This window comes from Rhinolophus hipposideros (genome assembly GCF_964194185.1).
Source record: "Rhinolophus hipposideros genome assembly, chromosome: 6".
Classification (NCBI taxonomy): Eukaryota; Metazoa; Chordata; class Mammalia; order Chiroptera; family Rhinolophidae; genus Rhinolophus; species Rhinolophus hipposideros.
In genome coordinates, this window is record NC_138052.1 from 50,320,958 (window position 1) to 50,342,173 (window position 21,216).

Genomic DNA, 21,216 nt, shown 5'->3' on the forward strand with positions numbered 1-21,216 from the left:
TTTATGTGCTATTTTACAGGTTCACATTTGTGGTATGTATGAGTACAAAACAGCCAGATTAGAATGTTTCACAAACATGCCAGAATGTATGCATCCAAATAAATACTATACTTCAAAATACCAAAGTGCTAAACCATTTTCAATACCGTTTTTGGAGCTAGTTAAAATGGGAAACAGTCTTTCTTACTGGGTACTCTTCTATTTCCATACCCTTTTTACCCTTACTTTTCTTATTCTCATATCACCACTTTTCCCTCTATTTAATAATATAGTTCTGTTTGTTGAGTGCCTACCATGTACCAGGCATAAACAACCACGTTTCATTTAATTCTCAAAATAACTCTGTAAAGTGGGATAACCCAGTCCCCTGTCTTACAGATGAGGAAATGGAGATGTAAAAGTTAAGTCATTTGCTTAAGGCAGAACGAGAATTTTTCATTCAGTTCAGTTGGATTCTAATAGTGAGCTCTGGACACACTTTTTACACCTCAGACCTCTCTGCCCATTCCCTACTTTCTCTACCTGCCTCCAGTGCCTGCTCTCTTAGTGTTTCCAAAGGAGAGCTGGGCTGACTGTGGCCTAGAGCCAAAGATGCTGAGGAAAAGGACCACGTGACAGGAAACTGCCCGAACCCAGTCAGAAAATAGAGTACATCAGGAAACAGACTCAGCTTTGCAGACTGCCTATGTTAGTGGGTGGAACTGCCTGAAAGAATGCCTTAATCCTGTACTAGGAGACTTCAAATAGGAGTGCTTCTAGTGGGGGGACAGACCTAAATTTCCATTCATGATCCAACTTACCTGTCCATAGGTAGGTGCTATAGAGGGAGCTATACAATAGAACAAACACCAGAATCTGTCCAACAAAATTTTTTTCTTTAACAAAATTCCATATCATCATTCCAGCACACACAATAGACTAAAGAAAAAATTATGAAAAAAACAAAGTCAGTCATATTCATATGAGTCATACTCATGTTTTATTCACAGCAAATATGTTATTATTATTTATTTTAAATTATTGCTGAATAATTATAAACTATTGCATACTAGTTACACAAAAGCTTCAAGTTTTATGGTAAAAAGAAACCCTGTTATACCATGTTTAACAATTTACATACTCAATTGACACAGATGACAACATTCTAAATACTAACCTTATATTTAATAATGATTTACACAGAAAATGCTAACCTTCTTTCCATTATAATTTAAGATGTGCAAAGGTTTAACTAGAAAAATAAGATTGTGAGCGTTTAATTTTTAAGGATTCAATTATTTCTATTAAAAAATGCAAAATTATCATCAAATGCTATTATTAGCGTCAACTTTATATAATTCAAGATCTACTGCAATATTTAATAAATTAGGGATAAATTAATTGTAATCAACTTGTAATTGATTGCATTTGGTAAAAAACACTTTTGACTTTATAACTGAAAAAACACAGAGAAGTAATTTTCTCCTCTATAGTAGTTTAATCAATGAGAAAAGCATCATTCTAAATATTTGTTGGTTTACTAACCTGAGCGATGAGTAAATTAGTTGTAAGCATATGAGGAAGCTGTTTATATTTCTTACTCAAAAGAAGAATAGCGAGAGACCAGATCTTAAAGACAAAGAGTTCAAAAGTTATTTAGTTTCTTAGTCTTTATACTTACTTATTAAATAGTTCATTGATTAGCCTCTGTAAAAAATCCTCTTTATCTTGGTTCAGAAAGAAATTCCAATATTTACTTTAACCTGTCTAGTTCCCAAAAGAGTATTAAGGTAAATTACTATATCCAAATTAAAATAAAAAGCACGGAGAGATCTTATTGTAAACTAACTGTCCAAAAGTGACAGTCTTTAAGAACTAATGCCTTGACGAGGACCATGTTCTAGCTTTCCCTACCTCTGGTGGCTGGGGTGGGACACAGGTTCATAGCCAACTATTCAGGAAAAGAGTTTAGATGGGAGATGCAGTTACAATGCACTATTCTAAGTTCTCCTTTTCAATTCTACCATTTTGGCTCAGGAGGTAATAAATAAAGTAAATATTGGAAATTCCAGGCTGTCTTACTTCAAACAATACACATTGCCTCCCTTAAGATTATCTTGCATTTCTTATATTTAAAAGGATTGGGTTTTTATTCTACCTAGACAGTGGCCAGCTAAATTTGCTGGTTCATGTCCTTCTTTCTTCTCCTTTCACTGTCAATTAAAATTTATATTGTCTCTCTTCCCAAACTGCCTTCTTATCAGCGGGCATTGATTTTAATATGCAACAGAAGTGAAATTTCCTAAAAATTACATTAATCGTGCCTTTATTTGTTGCATATATATTATACATATATATGTACATATATATATATATATATATATATATATATATATGCCTCCCCATCTCCTTTCCTTTAATGGTAAAAGTTGCGTGTGTGTGTGTGTGTGTGTGTGTGTGTGTATGTATATGCCTTCCCATCTCCTTTCCTTTAATAGTAAAAGTTGTCTTACTCTTTTCCAGCCAGAATACTACTTGAATTTACTAGGCAACATGATCTATAAGATACTCTAGTTGGGTGGGCCATCTTCACGCCTGCTCGTCTTGTCTTCTGTTGCTGGGTCAGCTATGGCGGCTGTGAAGACCCTAAATCCCAAGGCCGAGGTGGCCCGAGCCCAGGCTGCGTTGGCGGTCAACATCAGCGCGGCCCGGGGGCTGCAGGACGTGCTGCGGACCAACTTGGGGCCTAAGGGCACCATGAAGATGCTTGTTTCTGGTGCTGGAGATATCAAGCTTACTAAGGATGGCAACGTGCTGCTTCATGAAATGCAAATTCAACACCCAACAGCCTCCTTAATAGCCAAAGTAGCAACAGCCCAGGATGACATAACTGGTGATGGTACCACTTCCAATGTCCTAATCATTGGAGAACTGCTAAAACAGGCGGATCTCTACATTTCTGAAGGTCTTCATCCCAGAATAATAACAGAAGGATTTGAAGCTGCAAAGGAAAAGGCACTTCAGTTTTTGGAACAAGTCAAAGTAAGCAAAGAGATGGTCCGGGAAACACTCATAGATGTGGCCAGAACATCTCTACGTACTAAAGTTCATGCTGAACTTGCTGATGTCTTAACAGAGGCTGTAGTTGACTCCATTTTGGCCATTAAAAAGCAGGATGAACCTATTGACCTCTTCATGGTTGAGATCATGGAAATGAAACATAAATCTGAAACCGACACAAGCTTAATCAGAGGTCTTGTTTTGGACCATGGGGCACGGCATCCTGATATGAAAAAAAGAGTAGAAGATGCATATATCCTCACATGCAATGTGTCATTAGAATATGAAAAAACAGAAGTGAATTCTGGCTTTTTTTACAAGAGTGCAGAAGAAAGAGAGAAACTTGTGAAAGCTGAAAGAAAATTCATTGAAGATAGAGTTAAAAAAATAATAGAACTGAAAAAGAAAGTCTGTGGTGACTCAGATAAAGGATTTGTTGTTATTAATCAAAAGGGAATTGACCCATTTTCCTTAGATTCTCTTGCAAAAGAAGGCATAGTAGCTCTACGCAGAGCTAAAAGGAGAAATATGGAAAGGCTGACTCTTGCTTGTGGTGGGGTAGCTCTGAATTCTTTTGATGACTTAAATCCTGATTGCTTGGGATATGCAGGACTTGTCTATGAGTATACATTGGGAGAAGAGAAGTTCACCTTCATTGAGAAATGTAACAATCCTCGCTCTGTCACGTTATTGATCAAAGGACCAAATAAGCACACCCTCACTCAAATCAAAGATGCAATAAGAGATGGCTTGAGGGCCGTTAAAAATGCTCTTGATGATGGCTGTGTAGTTCCAGGTGCTGGTGCAGTGGAAGTGGCGATGGCAGAAGCCCTGATTAAATACAAGCCCAGTGTAAAGGGCAGGGCTCAGCTGGGAGTCCAAGCATTTGCTGATGCATTGCTCATTATTCCCAAGGTACTTGCTCAGAATTCTGGTTTTGACCTTCAGGAAACACTGGTTAAAATTCAAGCAGAACATTCAAATTCAGGTCAACTTGTGGGTGTGGACTTGAACACAGGTGAGCCAATGGTGGCGGCACAAGCAGGCGTATGGGATAACTATTGTGTAAAGAAACAGCTTCTTCACTCCTGCACTGTGATTGCTACCAACATTCTCCTGGTAGATGAGATCATGCGAGCTGGAATGTCTTCTCTCAAAGGTTGAATTGAAGCTTCGTTTGTATCATCTGAATCATGAAGACTCCAGAGTGACCCTAAGAATACAGCTGTGGAATTTTTGTCTAAGCTTCAAATAATTTTAAACGGAATTTTCTTTTCCCATGTGAAAAAAGGAGAGAACACTGGCACCTGTTCTATTCCAAAGTCTGAAATTATAATTACAGCATGTTTTTTTAATTGCACTTAGTGTACACACATAAAGCAGGCTGTTTTCACCCAGTGAACAGTATGTTTTGCTGTAGCTTCAGTGATAAAAATCCATGTTAGAAAAGTATGTTACCTGCCTTATTAAATACTGCTTGAAAAACAAAACAAAAAACAAAAAACAAACAAACAAACAAACAAAAAAAAAAGATACTCTAGTTGTCCAAGAAGTAGATATATCAAGAAGTTTCATTAAAATTAAATGGGTGGTTGGACATGGTCTCAAGGATCCTCCAACCCCATGATTCATTATATAACAGCTAGTATTTGTATAGTGATTCACCATGTGCAGAATGTTTTTCACACATATTATCTCATATAATCCTTAAAACAACCCCTGGAAATAGGTAAAATTATTATCTCCATTTTATAGTGAGAAAACTGAAGCTTAGAGAAGTTAAGGTAACTCTACAGAGATATACAGCTAGTTTGTGATAGGAGGAGTCAAATTCAAGTCTGACTAAATCTCATGTCTTGTCTGCTACCCAACTCTGACTCAGTTGGAAAGACAAAACTCAGATGGCTGATGTTACATTTTATGGGCAGGCTTTAGCATTCTCTATTGCCTAAGAAATTAGATTTTTAAATCCCTAAACTTCTGTTACCAATGAAAACTCACTCTGTGGTTTTCATTCAGTTTTACACTGAAACGTACTTACCAAGGAGATGAGGCTGATAATACTTATATCAAAGCTAACATTCTGGATGGCATATGCCAATGGCTTAGGGTCCATAGAGGGAAAGGTCAGTAACCAGGCAGAAACATACATGATGGGTGCAGACACGAACGTGCTTATTACCATCCCTGAGGTTATCTACAAAAATGAAATCAAATTGAGGAAAGGGTCACAGTCACACTTAAACAATTACCTTAAACTTTAAATAGCCACAGCATATTAAGGCATTCTAAAATAAAAGCAAAAGTCAGTAAAAAGACATCATACAATCCAGCATTTTATCTAATAACATATTCCCCCTTTCTGAGAGTTCTTAAAAGAAAACACGGTTGGGTGGCCAGATGGCTCAGTTGGTTAGAGGACGAGCTCTCAACAACAGGGTTGCCGGTTCAATTCCCACATGGGCCAGTGAGCTGCACCCTCCACAGCTAGATTGAAGACAATGAGCTGCCACTGAGCTTTTGGAGGGGCAGCCGGTTAGCTCAGTTGGTTAGAGCGTGAGCTCTCAACAAGGTTGCCGGTTCAATTCCAGCATGGGATGGTGGGCTACGCCCCCTGCAACTAAAGATTGAAAATGGCAACTGGACGTGGAGCTGAGCTGTGCCCTGCAGAAACACATGGTTCCCCAATATTCCCCAATTAAAAAAAAATTCAAGTAGCATTAAAAAAAAACATAAGATCAGTTAAAAACAAAAAAAGGAAACATAGTTATATTCCCTTGGCTCTTTTCCTAATCTATACTCAATTTATATTTGCTCATAACACATAATAAATATTCCACTGCTCATGGTTATCTTCCAGGTTCTAGGGAGTAAACCATATTAATGATCTAATTAAATGGAAGACCAGTTTCCTTTGATACTATTTCATAAAATATAGGGTAATAAGAGCAACTCAAAAAGAGAAAAATTATTATGCAAACATTTTACAGATTAAAAAAAGGCACTGACCTTTGTTAAACAATTTAGTTCCTTCATGTTATATTTCAAAAACATTTATTCTAATGCTGTACATAACATCTACAGTATGCTTAGACACTGGTAACAATTTGGTGTTGATTTTAGCTATTTACTGCAGTTGATTATGTGGTTTTTTTTGCATCTGGTGGTTAAGTTATCAATGAATGAAGTAGGTTATTTTCCCTCAAAATTTCAAAAGTTACCCTTCTGTAAATAACTTTTAGGCTTAAGTATAAGTACAGCAATAAAACACTCAAACTAAAAAAGAATAATGAAAAAAGTCATGACTGAATAAAGACCCAGATTAAATAATTCTGTTATGTGATGTTACATGATACCTCTTTATACACAATGAAATAGCTTATAGATATCAAATTCTCATAAAAGAATGCTGATTTCTGTGTTTTGGAAATTCATTTTCTACTAACCACACAAACGATCAAACTTAGAAAGTAGTATATACATACAATCTCTACTTCCATGTTGAACTGTGTTGCAAAGATAGCCACTCCTGGTGCTACAGGAAAGACACCATACAAAAATGCATAATTTGATAAACTTGTATGGTTCACTACACTGCCGCCCTTGTCCAAGAGTTCCACCATTTCTCTGCACAGAAGTGGCAGCACCAGGCTGGAGAAACAAGAAATGCATCATAACTTGAATATTAAAGCATGCTGGTCCCCAAGGAGTAAATTACTCTAGTGAACTTGGCATTACGTTATTCTTCTTCTTCCTGCCCAGAAGGTATATCTATTGGCATGAATACATTCCCTGTATGCCCACTAGTGGACCCTTTGTTGAAAGAATCAAGAATTCAACTTGGAGCCATTTATAGTATAACATTATTCTAGAAACACTTCAAATATCAGGGATTAGGAGGAAAAAAATTCAGATTTTTTTGATTCTACAAATAATTTTCTTGAAAAAGTTGTAGTAATAGTTGCTGTTTCTTGCTTCCTCTATTAGTTCATTGAAACATTAAAAAAAAAAGATTGACAATCTGAGTAAACTTTTTTCAAGAAAATTACTAAACTCATTTCTGTAAAAAAAAAAAAAAGCTGGTCTTTATTATAACCAGGGGTTTAAGTGGTTCTGGTAATGATAACAATGCTGCTCAATTAGATTCTCAAAACCAGTAGAAAAATAGGTATCTTACAATTAGCTTTTCATCTTTGTAAAGACAAAAAAAATTAGCAAAGGGAACTGAAACAACTAAAATAGGGCAGAATATTAGTGAAATCCAGACTCTGTCAAGAGTCAATTATTAAACAAGAAAGAGCATATCAATAGTAGCTGAGCTACTGGAGCTTTCCTTTAAAAAGAACAAGACCATGGTTGATGATATGGTCACAGCAGCACATAGAGAGATGCTCTAGGGTGGAGTAAAGAACTACTCCAAAAACAAACAAACAAACAAACATGAAATCACTGAATAGGGATCAAAGACACAGAAAAAAAGATTTTAAAAATGAGAATATTTAAATTCTACTTCTAAGTTGAAGTTGATAATACTATTATTGTTAGACCCCTATTTATTACTGTGGCAATACTAATTAATACTTTACTTCTGAGGATCATAATACCATGATAAATAATATTCATAACTTATATTTATTTTTACTATTTTGAAAATATAGATACTATTTCATATTGCATTGGTCTCATGAATTGAATTGTCTATACAAGAGCTGAATTCCATAGTTAAATATGCCCAAAGTAACTTGGGATAATCTTGCACTAAAATTGATGTCATTTGCACCATGAAATATAACTCCATGGCTAATGAGCTAAGTAAGGTGAAGAACTAGTAACTAAGGAGCTGATAAGAACTTTTTATTTGTCAGGCTAGGATCAGATGTTTGATAGTAATCATGCATATTGACTTACTTCTATTTAGAAATTCAGCCACCCTCAGAATTACAGAATATTTTCCCCAAATTCATGATAAAAAATAATTTATATTAAAAATTATTGTTTTATCATGATTAAGATGCTTTTGACTTTAAGATTTTAATAGATTTAGAAAACTCAGAAATCCTGCAAAATTCCTTAAAAATACGATCGAATTGGGGCAGTAGGAGATATTAAGTAAAATTATATAAAAGCTGAAGGGAAACCTATAGTCTTTATCCTGTGACAGAAAAATGGATTACCTACACGGAATAAGGAAATGACTTTCCACATCATATTTTCCTTTAAATCACAACTATTCAATTCAGAGGGATTATTATTATTAGACTATTGAAAGGAGTAAATAGTTACAGACACATCCTAATAAACTGGCTAAATTCAAGGCTTCCACAAAGTATAATCCCCAAGTTAAATAAGTGCAACTTACAGTTTAGCTGTGATGAGAAGTATTAGTACAACAAATGCCGACTTCTTCAGTTTCTTTATTTTTCCTACCATTGTAAGACCAAGATAAAATAGAGCTGATCCAGAAAAAGAATTTGCAAGTCCATCAAGAAAATTTTCCATATATTCGGGCACCTTTTTATCAAGAATAAAATTGAAGGCAATGCCAATGAAGACCATAAATACTATTGGGTTCTGTAATACACGCAGAAGTCCAAGTCCCACAATTTTTACTTTGTTTTGAGAAGCATTTTGGGTGTCTTTCCATTTCTGGATTTCACAGAATATAAACCCTATAGGGTTTAACATCATAAGAGATATTGGTGCCACCAAATAAATGTACTGGAGATATTCTGGGTATGTAGTTTGATATAAAGCTTCAACTGAAAAACAAGAATTAAAATTGATTTAAAAATAATTACCACAGAAGCATATTAATAAATTATGTATATAATGTTTTTTGAGCTTAATTACAGCATATTTTAAATTAATCTAAATAGTGCAGAATGACTTCATTAGCCTTGTTTTGGAAAAAGTACATTTTTAGTAAGAAAGCTAAAAAAAAAAAAAAAAGAAAAGAAAAACCCCAAAACCACACATTATATTATAAAATCATAAGCAAGTTTTACAAATGATTTTTAGTAATACCCACTAATTTTTACTGAATAGCGGCTTAGACTAGTCACAATAAAAGGGCAGAATTGTAGAATTCCTAAAAGAAACAATTCAAAGTAAAATTCTTGTAACCAATTAAATGCTTAAGTAGTAATAGCAACAAAGTGGTTGTTGGTTCCTTTGAGAGAGAAGTGTCACTGGAGTGGTGAAGCAGAAGTCAGGGTATGGAGGATTGAGAAGCATGTAGGAGACCACGAACACAAAACAACCACTGAAGTGATGGAGTCCAAGCTATACAGGAGAAGAAGTAAAGATGGGAGGTGGCTGACAGAAAGTAGAGGGGTCAGACACTGGAGTTCTCTGCGAAGTCTAAGAAGTACATGGTGTTGGAAGTTTAGGAGTTCAGAGTAAGTCAGATAGTGAGCTACTGAATTTATTATTTCCCAGATGACTAGGTCCAGGATGACCTAAGATGGCCAGGTTAGTTGGTGGCTGAAATGGAGTACAGAACATCACTGGAGATTAGGAGGTCAAGGAACTAAGAGGGAGAGAATTTGATGGGTAGTTCACATGAATGCTAATGTCAAACAAGATAATGGCAAAAGTTGGGAGTAGAGAAGTTAACAGGGAGCCAGACAGTCAAGTCTTCAATGCAGGAGAAATGACCAGAACGAGGTCAGCAGATGACAGCAATGAGTTTAAGTGGTCTAGTCAGGAGCACGAATCTCAAAGACGTAGCTTTTATAAAACAACAAAAAACAATGGCCCACCAGAGGTACAAGGTGTCTATGAGGATGCCAGTCCTATCTACCACTGCTCATGCAGTATGCAGGCGGGAGAACGGGCAACCTCCATTTGAGAGGAATGAAAGGGAATGAATGGCTTTAGAGAAGACCAGTGAGGATGCGGAAGAATTAGGGATGTAAAATTGGATAAGAAATGTTTGGGAGGGGAATATAGTGGTCATGTAAAGCACATTAAACTAACACAAATTCAACTATACCCTCTTAGGAAAAGTTTTTTTTTGTTTTTGTTTTTTTTTGTTTTTCATAAAGCATGTTCCGAAATGTAAACTAATTACTTCACTTGCTGTTCAATGAAGAACAACAATGCGAGAGAAAAAAATTTGGCTCTGTTAGACTTAGAAGAAATGGTACAGTATACACAAACAAAGTATGTGTGCTATATTTTGTAGGTGATTTAAGGGCCTTTTCAAGGGTTTGAATGTACATGATGACTTTAGAACTTAATCCCTCTGAGTCGCCTTAGAAGGGGGTAGTTGGGTTGGATCAGACTTTTAGCAGTTTCTTGGTGGAAGTGAGGGGTGGTGGCCTGGTCATGTTGATCAGGGCAACTTAGAACTTTGAAGTAAGCAACCTGGTCTGTAGGCACATGTTTGGCAATGAGTTCTGAAATTGTTCAATCTATTATATGAAAGCTGATTCATAAATGATTTGAGGTTAAGAAAGATGAAAAGAACAAACACAATCACTCACAAGGAAGGAGGCAACCATGTGAAAAAAAATGTTCAAGATTAACTTTCTCAATTTACATTAAGATAAAGTGACAAAGGTAGGAAAATATATTTGTTTACTTGGGATACGTAAGTTCAGTTAATATCATGCACATGTCCCATTAAAGTTATGTAACTAGATTATATAAGCTGCAGAAGTTCACCTTGTTCTCATTAGCTAAAAACTACTTTTTATGAGAGTCAATTCCCTTTCTTTAGCCAAGCACATACAGAGGTCTATAATAGTTCTGAAATAAAGCAGTGGTTAAACAATACATATTTGCTTACATAAAATTTCACAAATTCTTTGCAATTTCCAAATTAAATATACCAACTCTATACCCCTCAGTAGTTTTCTTTCAGGTTTCATAAGGTTTCATCTTTTAAGTAAAAAAAGCAGCACTTTTGATAACCATTCCTAGGTACCTATACTTTTTCTGATGAGATATTCTATCTCTAAGAGAAAGGCATCCGCACCTGCCCATCACTCTTTTTAAAATAGAGTATATTTTGGAAAAGCCTTGTGTTTTCAATCTGAGCATAAGAATCTTCCCAAGTGGCCAAGATAAAATGCATAAGGTAATTTCCTTTGACAACTTACAGCACACAAAACCCCTCCCCAGAATTTACTTTCCTGGCACACTAGCACTTAATCTCCATCATATAATCTAGACTTTCGATTGTTTGAAAGCTCAGTGCAAATATGAGCAACAGTCTTTATTATCGGTGGCCAGCCATTCACTAAGTACTTTCTTCTTTTGCAGGATCTTTCGTATTTTTCTCCTCTTGATTTCTACTACGGCCACTAGTCAAAAATTTCAAAATCAGATTAATGTGTTTCCAACCAATATCCTTTTGATTTTTCTTGACCACCCCTTTCATCCATTATATTCACTGCTGACAATACAATACCATCTAAATCTTAACTTTCAAAAATTAAGATTTTCCCACAGCTCTCACCACCTGTAAGAACAGCTATAAAACCTTTCTTTTGACTTTCACAGTCCAATCTCCACAACTGGCCCTTTATTTACCCAGCTCATCTCTCTGGGAATACCCATCTATTCCTTAATGCAAAGCCTCAATTAGCCAGTTTAATATCATAGTTACACCAGACAAACATCAGATTCATAACTAGTTCTATATGTTGACCATCAACCCAACTTCTTGAAATCTTTCCTTTCTAATCTAAATCTTGCCTACTGTTTCTCAGGTACCACTTCTTCCACCAACCTTCCAAAATATATCATGGATCTCCTCTTCTCTGGATGGCTCTAATACCTTGTTTTATACTAGTGCCACTTAAACAAATTCTAAGTTCAAATCCATTTATCACCTCCAGTTCCCAGCAGTGCTGAGCAAATCTGAAAATAGTTGCTGAATGCAATTAACACATCAATGAATATCAAAGGTTTCAGAGTAAAAATGTATTTTATAACACACAGTAATTTAATTGTTATTTGTTAACCTCTTCTTTTTATATCCAAATTTTCTCCTTTTTCTATATTCTGAATATTTATAAAGCAGGTTACTACTGGGGTATTTTAAATCAGTTGAACAGGTTTTTAAAGGCAAAAGAAGTGTAGTCTAGTGGGACAGCAAAAAATTGGGAATAAGTAAACACTTGTTAAATTAATAGAAGAAAATGGTTCAACATGGAAATTTCAGCCCATTTCTGCCATTCATTTGCATAGTTACTTAACATTACGTCTTTATAAATTGGTAGTGCTATTCTTTTTTTACCAATCTAAAGATGGTTTTCCAAATCTGAAAAAAATGTATGAAAAAAGTGACCCATATTAACAAATTAGGGTTATAGTCAAATATATCAACTATTAAGTTCTAATTAATTAATACTTTTAAATAAGGCTCTTGGGGGGAGGGGAGAATCCCACTATGAGGAATTATTATACATAGCTTTGAAGAACTAAGACAAAATTAGCCACCCACTGTGGCTCCTTTTTTGATTCCGGCAGGTTTTCAATCCCTAGCAACTAATACAAAGACTCAGACAAGATCATTCTATTATTTAATGGGCATATAGTTAAATGCTTCATTTCCTTTTTGTTTACAATTCAAGCACTAGAGCATAATTATGATTAGTCAGGGTACTTATGCTATCAGCATTGTTTCAAGAATAAATTATAGGATTTAACTACGCCCTATTAGTGTCTTTTAATGACAGAGGCAGGGAACCGCTCTCATTTGCTGAAATCAACATTTCACTGTGGTAGATTCTTGGTTTCTTCTCACACTCAGATTTCTTTAAGTATTTATGAAATGAACTATTCTAACAAATAGTGAGCTTTTTAGTCTGTAATAGGGCACTGTAATTTCCTGTCACTTGGGTATAGATAAATCATTTTAATGTAGTTTCATAGACTGTTATAATTGTCATAGTATAGAGAAAAAGGAAACATGGCTGTCCTTTTTCTTTATTCATTACCTACTTTCTCCTGAATCACATATAAATTGGACTGATGTTGTGGACCAAAGTCTTAAAAAGGATATTTCTTATAAGCTGTGATGTTTATCTGTGAACAAGAGAGTGGGAATTCCTGGGAGAGGCCACGTAACAAAGTGAGAGGGTCTTCTCTCTAGAGACACAGTCTTCTCTGTTCATACTGAATGAGGCCAGCAGGCAGATGGGCATGGCCTTCAATAAAAAATAACCTCACTGCAGCAGACATACGACCCTGTAGCTCTGTATCACACCTTCTAATCTGCAGGTATATGAAAAATGTACTTCTGTGTATACTATTAGATTCTGGTAGTTATTGTCTACAATCTAACGTTACAAGAGCTCTTATATTACTTGTAATTTAATAACAAAAAAACACCCCACAGATATTACAACTCAAAATCTATAAGCCTAATCATCAGGAAAAATTGGGCAGCACACTGCTGGGAACATGATTATTTCCAGATTCACCGATGTAATGTGGGGCATAAGAAAAGCAGCGACGAACATGGCTGACTACATTTTTTTTAGTTGGAGAGTCTGCTTTGATATGAAAATGGACAAACTCATTTAATAGGTCTTTTTCTATTACTACTCATTTTATGGAATACTTACAGATTAAAGTCAATATAATAAAAATGTTGATTCTCTCTGAAAGTAATGTATTACAAGGGCTAGTTGGGTCTTCTAAGGAGTAAATGGGCATGTTACATAACTGTGTAGCATAAGAGAATGCCCCGGATTTAGAACCCGAAGACCTAGGTTTGGGTCTCAGGCACCTGTAAACTGTGCGACCTGGGATAAGGCAATTAAATCTCTATAAGCCTGTCTTCTTATTTGAAAATGAGAATGATAATATCAGCCCTATCTCAAAAGAGATAGATACTAAGAAAGTACTCTATAAACTATTAAGTTACAAATGTTAGTTCTATTTAGAGCTTACTAATCTATGAGCATGAAACTATACACTCACAGTTTATGTCCAAATTAAGATACAGCAATATATATTAAATATTTAACACTATGACACTGAGCTACCTCTCAGGTCCTTATAATGTAAATACCTTGACAAATTTAAAGTATTAATGACTTTGAAGAAATGGATAAACACATTAACTCCTTGCCTTTATTTCCAAAGTCTTTATTTAAATGCTTGATTCATCCTTAATTTTAAAATTCAATAACATTAAAGAACACCTACCTAGTTTCTGACTATTTACAGCTCAGTTATTTAATAGCCTAGTTTTTACCCCTCTCATAAACCTCCTCCTTTACTCATAGTTATTTAATTTTTAAGGTATATCTGTTTCTGGTAAAAGAGATGGAGGAGAAAGATGAAAAGTATAGTCCACTAGAATCCTTTTGGTGCCAGAGGTGAGATAATCTGAGGGGGGGGATGTCAAAATTACTGGATAAGAAATCTGAAAGTTAATGGTAGATTTCAATTGTCCATTTTATTAAATTTATTTCAGTCTCTTGTTCACAAGGTATAGCAGAAAGGTCTTTACTTACCCCCTACATCAAATTGCACCTCCTCTTTCCTATCCCTCTATAACTTATTACTTTACTTATTTTTATGGCCCTTGTCATTACCTGATATTATTTTAATTTTATTTTCCCATTAAGATGTAAATTCAATATGTGCAAGAATGTTGTTCAGGGGCGGACGGGTGGCTCAGTTGGTTAGAGCGCAAGCTCTGGGCAATGGGCCAGCGAGCTGCACCCTCTGCAACTAGATGAAGTCAATGAGCTGCAGCTCAGCTCCCTGGTGGCCGAATGGCTCAGTGGGTTGGAGCGCGGGCTCTCAACCACAAGGTTGCCGGTTTGCTCGACTCCCGCAAGGGATGGTGGGCTGTGACCCCACATTGTTAGTTGCAACTAACAATGGCAACTAGACCTGGATCTGAGCTGCGCCCTCCACAACTAAGATTGAAAGGACAACAACTTGAAGCTGAACGGCACCCTCCACAACTAAGACCGAAAGGACAACAACTTGACAGAAAAAGCCCTGGAAGTACACACTGTTCCCCAATAAAGTCCTGTTCCCCTTCTCCAATAAAATCTTTAAAATAAATAAATAAATAAAGAGTTGGAAAGGTGAAAAAACCCTCACCATTTTTGTTCTTAAACAAGGAATTAACTTCAACTAAAGTACATTGCCATTTTGAAGGACAAGCTCAAAAATGAGTGTTAATGTAAATTAATATATATTCTAGATGGTAAGAAAAATAAGGGAGGGGAAAAAGTCTCTCATAAATTTCCACTGCTATCATTTAATAATGACTGTTTTTATACAGACACATGCCTATCTTTTTTACATAACTTAAATCAGAATTCAATCTCTCCTGGACATTAAATTCCTTTCACATGTTATTATTGAGAAGAAAAAGAATACTATTAGAAAGAAAATTCACAAAGCTTATTTGGATATGACCATTTATTTTAGGTAGATCTTTGAAGGAGCCTCAAACTCTGAAGTTAAGGAAAAAATATAATTCATCCTAATTTAAAAGGTATTTAAGAAAAAATATGAAAGATTTCTCAGATATAAGAGTATCTATCACTAACAAATGGTTAGATAAATTAAAAGCCTTAAATTTTGTTACCTTCTAAAACACTTGCATTTTTTTAAACACTTGAAAAATAAAAAACAACTTACCTATAGGATATCCCAAGGCAAAGTCATTACTTTGTGTAGCAAAAATAGGGAAGAGTCCAGCTTTGCTAAATCGACTATCAGGACTGGCAACCAATAAAGTTAATACACATACAATGAAAAATACAGAAGCTTTGGCAATTAAGATGCTATATAGGAAAGACCAATCTACATTGGTTAAATTAAGTACAACCATGTTTTTGAATAATAAAGCTGGAAGTGCAAATCTGGAGACAAAATTTCCCAGTCCTTTGGCCTGTGTTGATGTTATGATATTGGCCCTTCCTGCTATGTAGCCACAAAGGACTATGCCAAAGCATTCCAGTAAGGCTGGAAAAAGCCTTGTTATTGACATTGAAGGTGGGTCATTAGTGGAATTAAATCCATGCATTACTGATGAGGACAAAGTCTTGGTCATATTGACTGCAATGGTTAAGTTCTTGGCAGGTAAATCAGAAAAAGAATTCATTTTCTTTCACCCTCCAACTCCAACCAGATCTGTGGAAACAAGGAAGAGTCAATGTGACAATCAATAAGAACAATTCTAGTTGAAAGGATATATATGCAAACTTAGACTTCTTAAACGGCCAAATAAATACACATACTTTTCTTCAACTACCATCAGAGAAAAATACAAGGAAAACCAAAAAAAGGGTGGGAGTGTTTCCTAGCTAAGAATAACCTCTTGTCTCTCAAAGGTGGGTCACCTCAAAATATTTATGTGCCTGTCCTTTATTCAGTATCAGACCTGAGTAAAGTAAGATACACAAATATTACAGCTGCAATGATGCCCCGGGGTCCCCTCCCGTGATCCACACTTGAGCTTCACTTACTGATTAAGAGCATGGAGCTCAGAATCTCTGCTGAATGTTCACCTGCATCAAAATTCTCCAGAAATGTCATAAGTTCTCAGGGCTCCATCCAGGAGACACACTGGACAGGAGGAGCCTTTCCAGCCTGTGGTCATACATAGGATAGGAAGAAGGCTATAGTAGAATATCACTTATCAACTTTGCACCAGTAAATTATTTTTTCTGTGCTTCACTTTCCTCATCTGTGTAATGGTAATAACAGTACCTACCTTAGAGGACCTTGAGATTATTCAAGGAAAGTCCTTAGAATCACATCTGGCACAAAGTAATCATTTAACAGAAGTTAAATATAATTTTTGGTAGCATGTAAGAGAGAGAAATGATGGCATCCCACCAACATACTCTTATTTCCTTTTACACCTGCCACACATTAGGGTCTTTTTGAATGCCCCACAGTGCCTTTGTGCCACAGGGACTTTGAACATGCAGTTAATTCTAAAATGTTCTCTTCTCTACCCGCCCACTGTCTCTACATCATAACACTTACTCATCCTCCAAATGATACAGTTCAGGAGTTGCTTTATCAGGTAAGGCTTCTCTGACCCCATAGCCAGGCCAGGAGTTTTTCTCAAATAGAATCATGTTCCTTACCTTCAAGCCACTTTTTTCATTTTATAGTTATATTACGCATTAGAGTGACTATTTGATTTATGTCTATCTCCTTTATTAGTCCCCAGAAACGGGGTCTGTGTATGTTTTTGCTTACTGCTGTGTCCCTAACATAGTGTATGGACCGCAGATTCCATATGTATAGATTTATTTCATCGTTTAGTGAATCAATGTTCTCTTTTAGGAACTGTCTACTTCATGGACAGAAATCTCTCTCTATATATACTTTTTACAAAGTATTCTAAGTTTTTCACTATAGCAATAGGCCCAAGACCACAGAATGTGTTCCAAAATGTTCAAAAGTTGTTCATAAAATGTTGAAGAACACAAAATGTGTTGTAAAATGTTCTAAAGATGTTCAGAAAATGCTAAAGCAAGGAAAAATTCTTTATGCTAATATCACAATACTTATCAGACTCCCCTCTTGCTGCCAGGGACACAATCAACATGCGGTTTGGACAACTCTGCAATGAATCAGTTCTTATTAGTAACTTGAAATTAATATGGTGACAATTGCCAATTGCTAAGTAATGATTCTGCATTAACCATCTAAAGTGGCCTTATATAATAAGGTAGAAAGTAAAAAAAGCTCATGCTTCCTGAAATGTACAATACCTAGATTAACTTCTCAAACACCTACATCACATTAAAAAGACTCAGATGGCAGGCCACAACCCAGCAACAACTGATACTCAGAGGTGTGAACGAGATAAGTTTCTTTGTGCTACCCTGGCATAAACTGAACACTTAAAAGGGAATTTACATTTAATCTGGATCAGGACAAGTATTTTTCTACTAAGATTAGATAGGAGTGGTCAATATACACAAACCCTACAATACTCACGTGCTTGAAGTTTAGCAAATAAGCGTCAAATTATATCCTGGGAAAGCTACTGGTTGCTACAGGTACCCATAGTTGAAGTAGAAGCTGGTAAACAATTAAACAAAGGTGTTAAACATTTGGAGCCTTTAACGACATAGACTTGAAAAGGCAGTGCTAAAGAACAAGGCGATAAACTAGCCCAGTTTTCTGTTATTTTTTTTAGAGTTCCCTATTTTTCTCTTCCTGGAGTATTAATAACTCATACTGCTCACTACCCCTTATTTGTACCATACTAGCATATCAATCTTGGAATTTTTTTTTTTTGAAAACCTAGCTTCCTTGTTTTATTTTTTTCTTTCTTTTTTTTTTAATTTATAGTGTCAGATGTACAAAACAATGTAATAGTTAGACACTTATACCCCGCCAAGCCACTACCCTTCTGACATCTTATATAGCTAATCTTGGAAATTTTTTAACAAACAGTTTAAACTAAACTGGTGGTTGTTCAGTGAAAAGAGTCAAACACACCTGAATCCAATTTTGGGCCTTATCACTTATCAACTCTTTGGGCAAGTTACTTAACCTTTCAGAACCTTAGCTTGCTTCCTTAACGGTAACATCAGAGTAAAAACCTCCTTAGAGGAATATTGTGAGGACTGGAGATTTTATACGCAGCTTATCACAGTAGCTTATCACAGAGCAGGCTTTCAATAAATGGTATTAATTACTATTAGAAGTTGTAGTGCTACTACTAATGATAAGAATGGTAACAAATATAATTCATTGGTCTATGCCAGATCTTAAAAGAATACTTGGTATTAAAGATCCTCCAACTAAAATAGAGGGATGGGGAGGGTCGTAAGGTTACCAGTTGTCATTTTATACCTAATGATTAAGAGGAGTTTAACTTAATGTATTAGTTTGATCGTAAATAGTTGTTGGCAGGGAAGGGAGAGCTCTCAAGGTGATGGTCGAATAATTGTAGCAATGCCCAGGTTTAACTTTCAGTTAGTTGAAGAGAAAAACTCTGAAAAGTAATGTGCCCTTTTCCATGAGGTTTCTTTTAGTGTTCCTCAACATTATAAAAGCAATACCTGTAGCTGAGGGAAAATCAAAATAACCAAAATGGACTTACAGAGTTTTATCCCATCTTAACCATTTTCCCCCCCAATGGGAGGAAAATATGCTTTCTAGAGCATTCTTTTAAAATGAACAGGAACCACAGCAACGGAAGTTTTTAAAAACACTTACATCCAGTTTTTTCATCTCTTTCAAAACAAAGCTTGTTGCAGAATAAACAAGTTGATCTGTCACAGTAAAAAATCATTCACTGACCACTCACTGGGGCAGGGAGTGGAAAAATACTATACACAAATCACTTTGGGCTATTTCATATTGGGTTTGGATAGAATCAGAGAATCACTGAAATTGTAACAACTGATGTTATTAAGTGAAAATAGGGAACCGGCTTCTGATTAGCTTCCAAGAGAAAGCTTTAAACTCTTAGGCTGTTCATTTCTCAAACACCCAATATCCTTTACCCATGGGAAAAAAACATAACACAGTGTGGTTCTACTAAAGTACTCTTAATTCAACGTCAACAGGCAGGCACATTATCCACCCATTCCCACCTACTCGTAGAGGACCAGTGTCCTCCCTAGAGATCCGGGGTGGGGAGCACTCAGCACAGCTCTTCCCTTGTCCCTTGCCGTGAGGGATAGACTTTGGCCCTCCGAGATAAGGGTGTGGAGACTCTTTAACCATATAGGCCTCCTAAAGAACAGCTGCCACCCAGCAGCTGGGCAGGCAGCAGTGGAAGCCGAAAGGCAGCTCAGGGTCTGTGCCTGGGATAAAAAGTCGGTCGTTCAGCTTCCCCAGGGCATGGGAATCACAACTTCAGAGTAACTGACATGCTCCAAAAAGGGGTAAGGGGAAAATTGGGGGCGAAGCTCCAAGTACATAGGCAGTAGCTCCCAGGAGGGCAGATACTCAGGCCACTCCTTGGAATAAAGGGAAGAGGCCGAGAATGACAAGCTAGATGCACGTGCAAGGAGATGCTCCTCAAACGGGGCAAGCTCCCTCTTCCCCTATGTAAGCCTTCCCGGGAAGCTATGCACGTCCTAAAGGAGGGCACTGCGGGGCAGAGGTGGGCAGGCGCAGGCAGTGGGCCTGGGCGCCAAGGGCTGGGTGCTGCCCATCTACTCAGACTCGGAGGGTTAGGGTACCGGGGACCCGCCAAGTCACGCCAGGACCCACAGGTCCGCACCCGGGGCCCATCTCACCTGCTACGTCTGCATTCCCGGGGCCGCGAGGAGAAGGGAGTCTGTGCTCGCCGTGGGCCAAGCAGGGAGGAAATCACCGTCATCTCCCACCTCCACCCCTCCTCGCAGAGAGCTGCCAGCTGTCGGCTGCAGCAGTTCAGTCACGTTCCGCGAAAGTGAGGTGCAGAGAACCGCGGCCGGGTCAGCTCCTCCCAGAGCCGGCCGCGAGGTCCCGCCCGGCCCCGCCCCGCCCCGCCCCGCGCGCCCCGCCTTCAGGCCCCGCCCTCGCCGCGAGCTTCCCAGCCACGCAGCCTCGGGCCCCGCCCTCAGGCTCCGCCTCCAGCTGCCGGGAAGCGGAGGCTTGTGGCCCCCAGACCCCGCGCCCGCGCGCGGCCCGCTCCCTAGGCTCCCTGCCGGGGTTTCCGGCCTATCGGCTCCCGCAAGATGGCGGCTGCTGTGGGCATTGCTGATTTTGTGTTCGTAAACTCACAGGCAGTCGCCTTTAGTCTTTCCGCCCCACAGCTTCGTGTGATCCGCCAATTCCTCTCTTAGTTAACCTGGCTAGTTATGTTTATAGCAGAGTTGAAACGCAAGGGTTTAGACCGGGATGAGAATCCCACCTTCCACCTTTCCTAAGGCAGTGTGTGACCTTGACTTGACTTAAATTGACATTAAAATGTCTGCAAAGCTTTAGCATTGTGCTTGATTTCGGATAAGCTCCCAGTCCCTGACTGTGTTCCTATTGTGGAGGAAACCGCATGCATAGCCTCCTGGTCTATCAAGAGGAAACTGGTTGTACTGGTGGAAAACTTTTTATTAGTTTCTTGAAATAAAGGGGTCCTCCAATAACACCGTTTGGTCCAACATTGTTTCTTTTAATGTTGGTGAGATGCCAATAATTTAACTTGTTTATTTTAATTAGTAAAATTGGTTCCATTGTATGTGGTTGCCCCCGCCCCCCCAACCCCCGGCAGTTCCGAGAACGTATCCA

The 21,216-nt window shown here is 37.4% G+C and overlaps 2 protein-coding genes across 4 annotated transcripts in view; one reads left to right on the plus strand and one right to left on the minus strand.

Moving 5' to 3' along the window:
* Window positions 1-20,474, minus strand: part of GPR155 (G protein-coupled receptor 155) — a 40,392-nt gene extending 19,918 nt beyond the window's left edge. The window contains exons 1-9 of one of the 3 annotated variants that reach the window (XM_081052379.1): window positions 20,247-20,459; window positions 17,986-18,069; window positions 16,494-16,617; window positions 15,664-16,158; window positions 8,399-8,798; window positions 6,525-6,690; window positions 5,081-5,236; window positions 1,525-1,608; window positions 801-918 (exon numbers count right to left, since the gene is read on the minus strand). In XM_081052379.1, coding sequence (XP_080908505.1) covers window positions 801-918; window positions 1,525-1,608; window positions 5,081-5,236; window positions 6,525-6,690; window positions 8,399-8,798; window positions 15,664-16,129 — 1,390 coding nt within the window. In that variant the 5' untranslated portion in view covers window positions 16,130-16,158; window positions 16,494-16,617; window positions 17,986-18,069; window positions 20,247-20,459. Of the gene's footprint in view, window positions 1-800; window positions 919-1,524; window positions 1,609-5,080; window positions 5,237-6,524; window positions 6,691-8,398; window positions 8,799-15,663; window positions 16,159-16,493; window positions 16,618-17,985; window positions 18,070-20,246 lie in introns of all 3 variants that reach the window. The other 2 variants (XM_081052377.1, XM_081052378.1) reach the window with 2 other exon arrangements.
* On the plus strand, window positions 2,508-4,513 carry LOC308499281 (T-complex protein 1 subunit zeta). Its single transcript, XM_081052380.1, has one exon. The coding sequence runs from the start codon at window positions 2,608-2,610 to the stop codon at window positions 4,201-4,203; it is 1,596 nt and encodes a 531-aa protein (XP_080908506.1). The 5' UTR covers window positions 2,508-2,607; the 3' UTR covers window positions 4,204-4,513.
* Window positions 20,475-21,216: the final 742 nt, after the last annotated feature.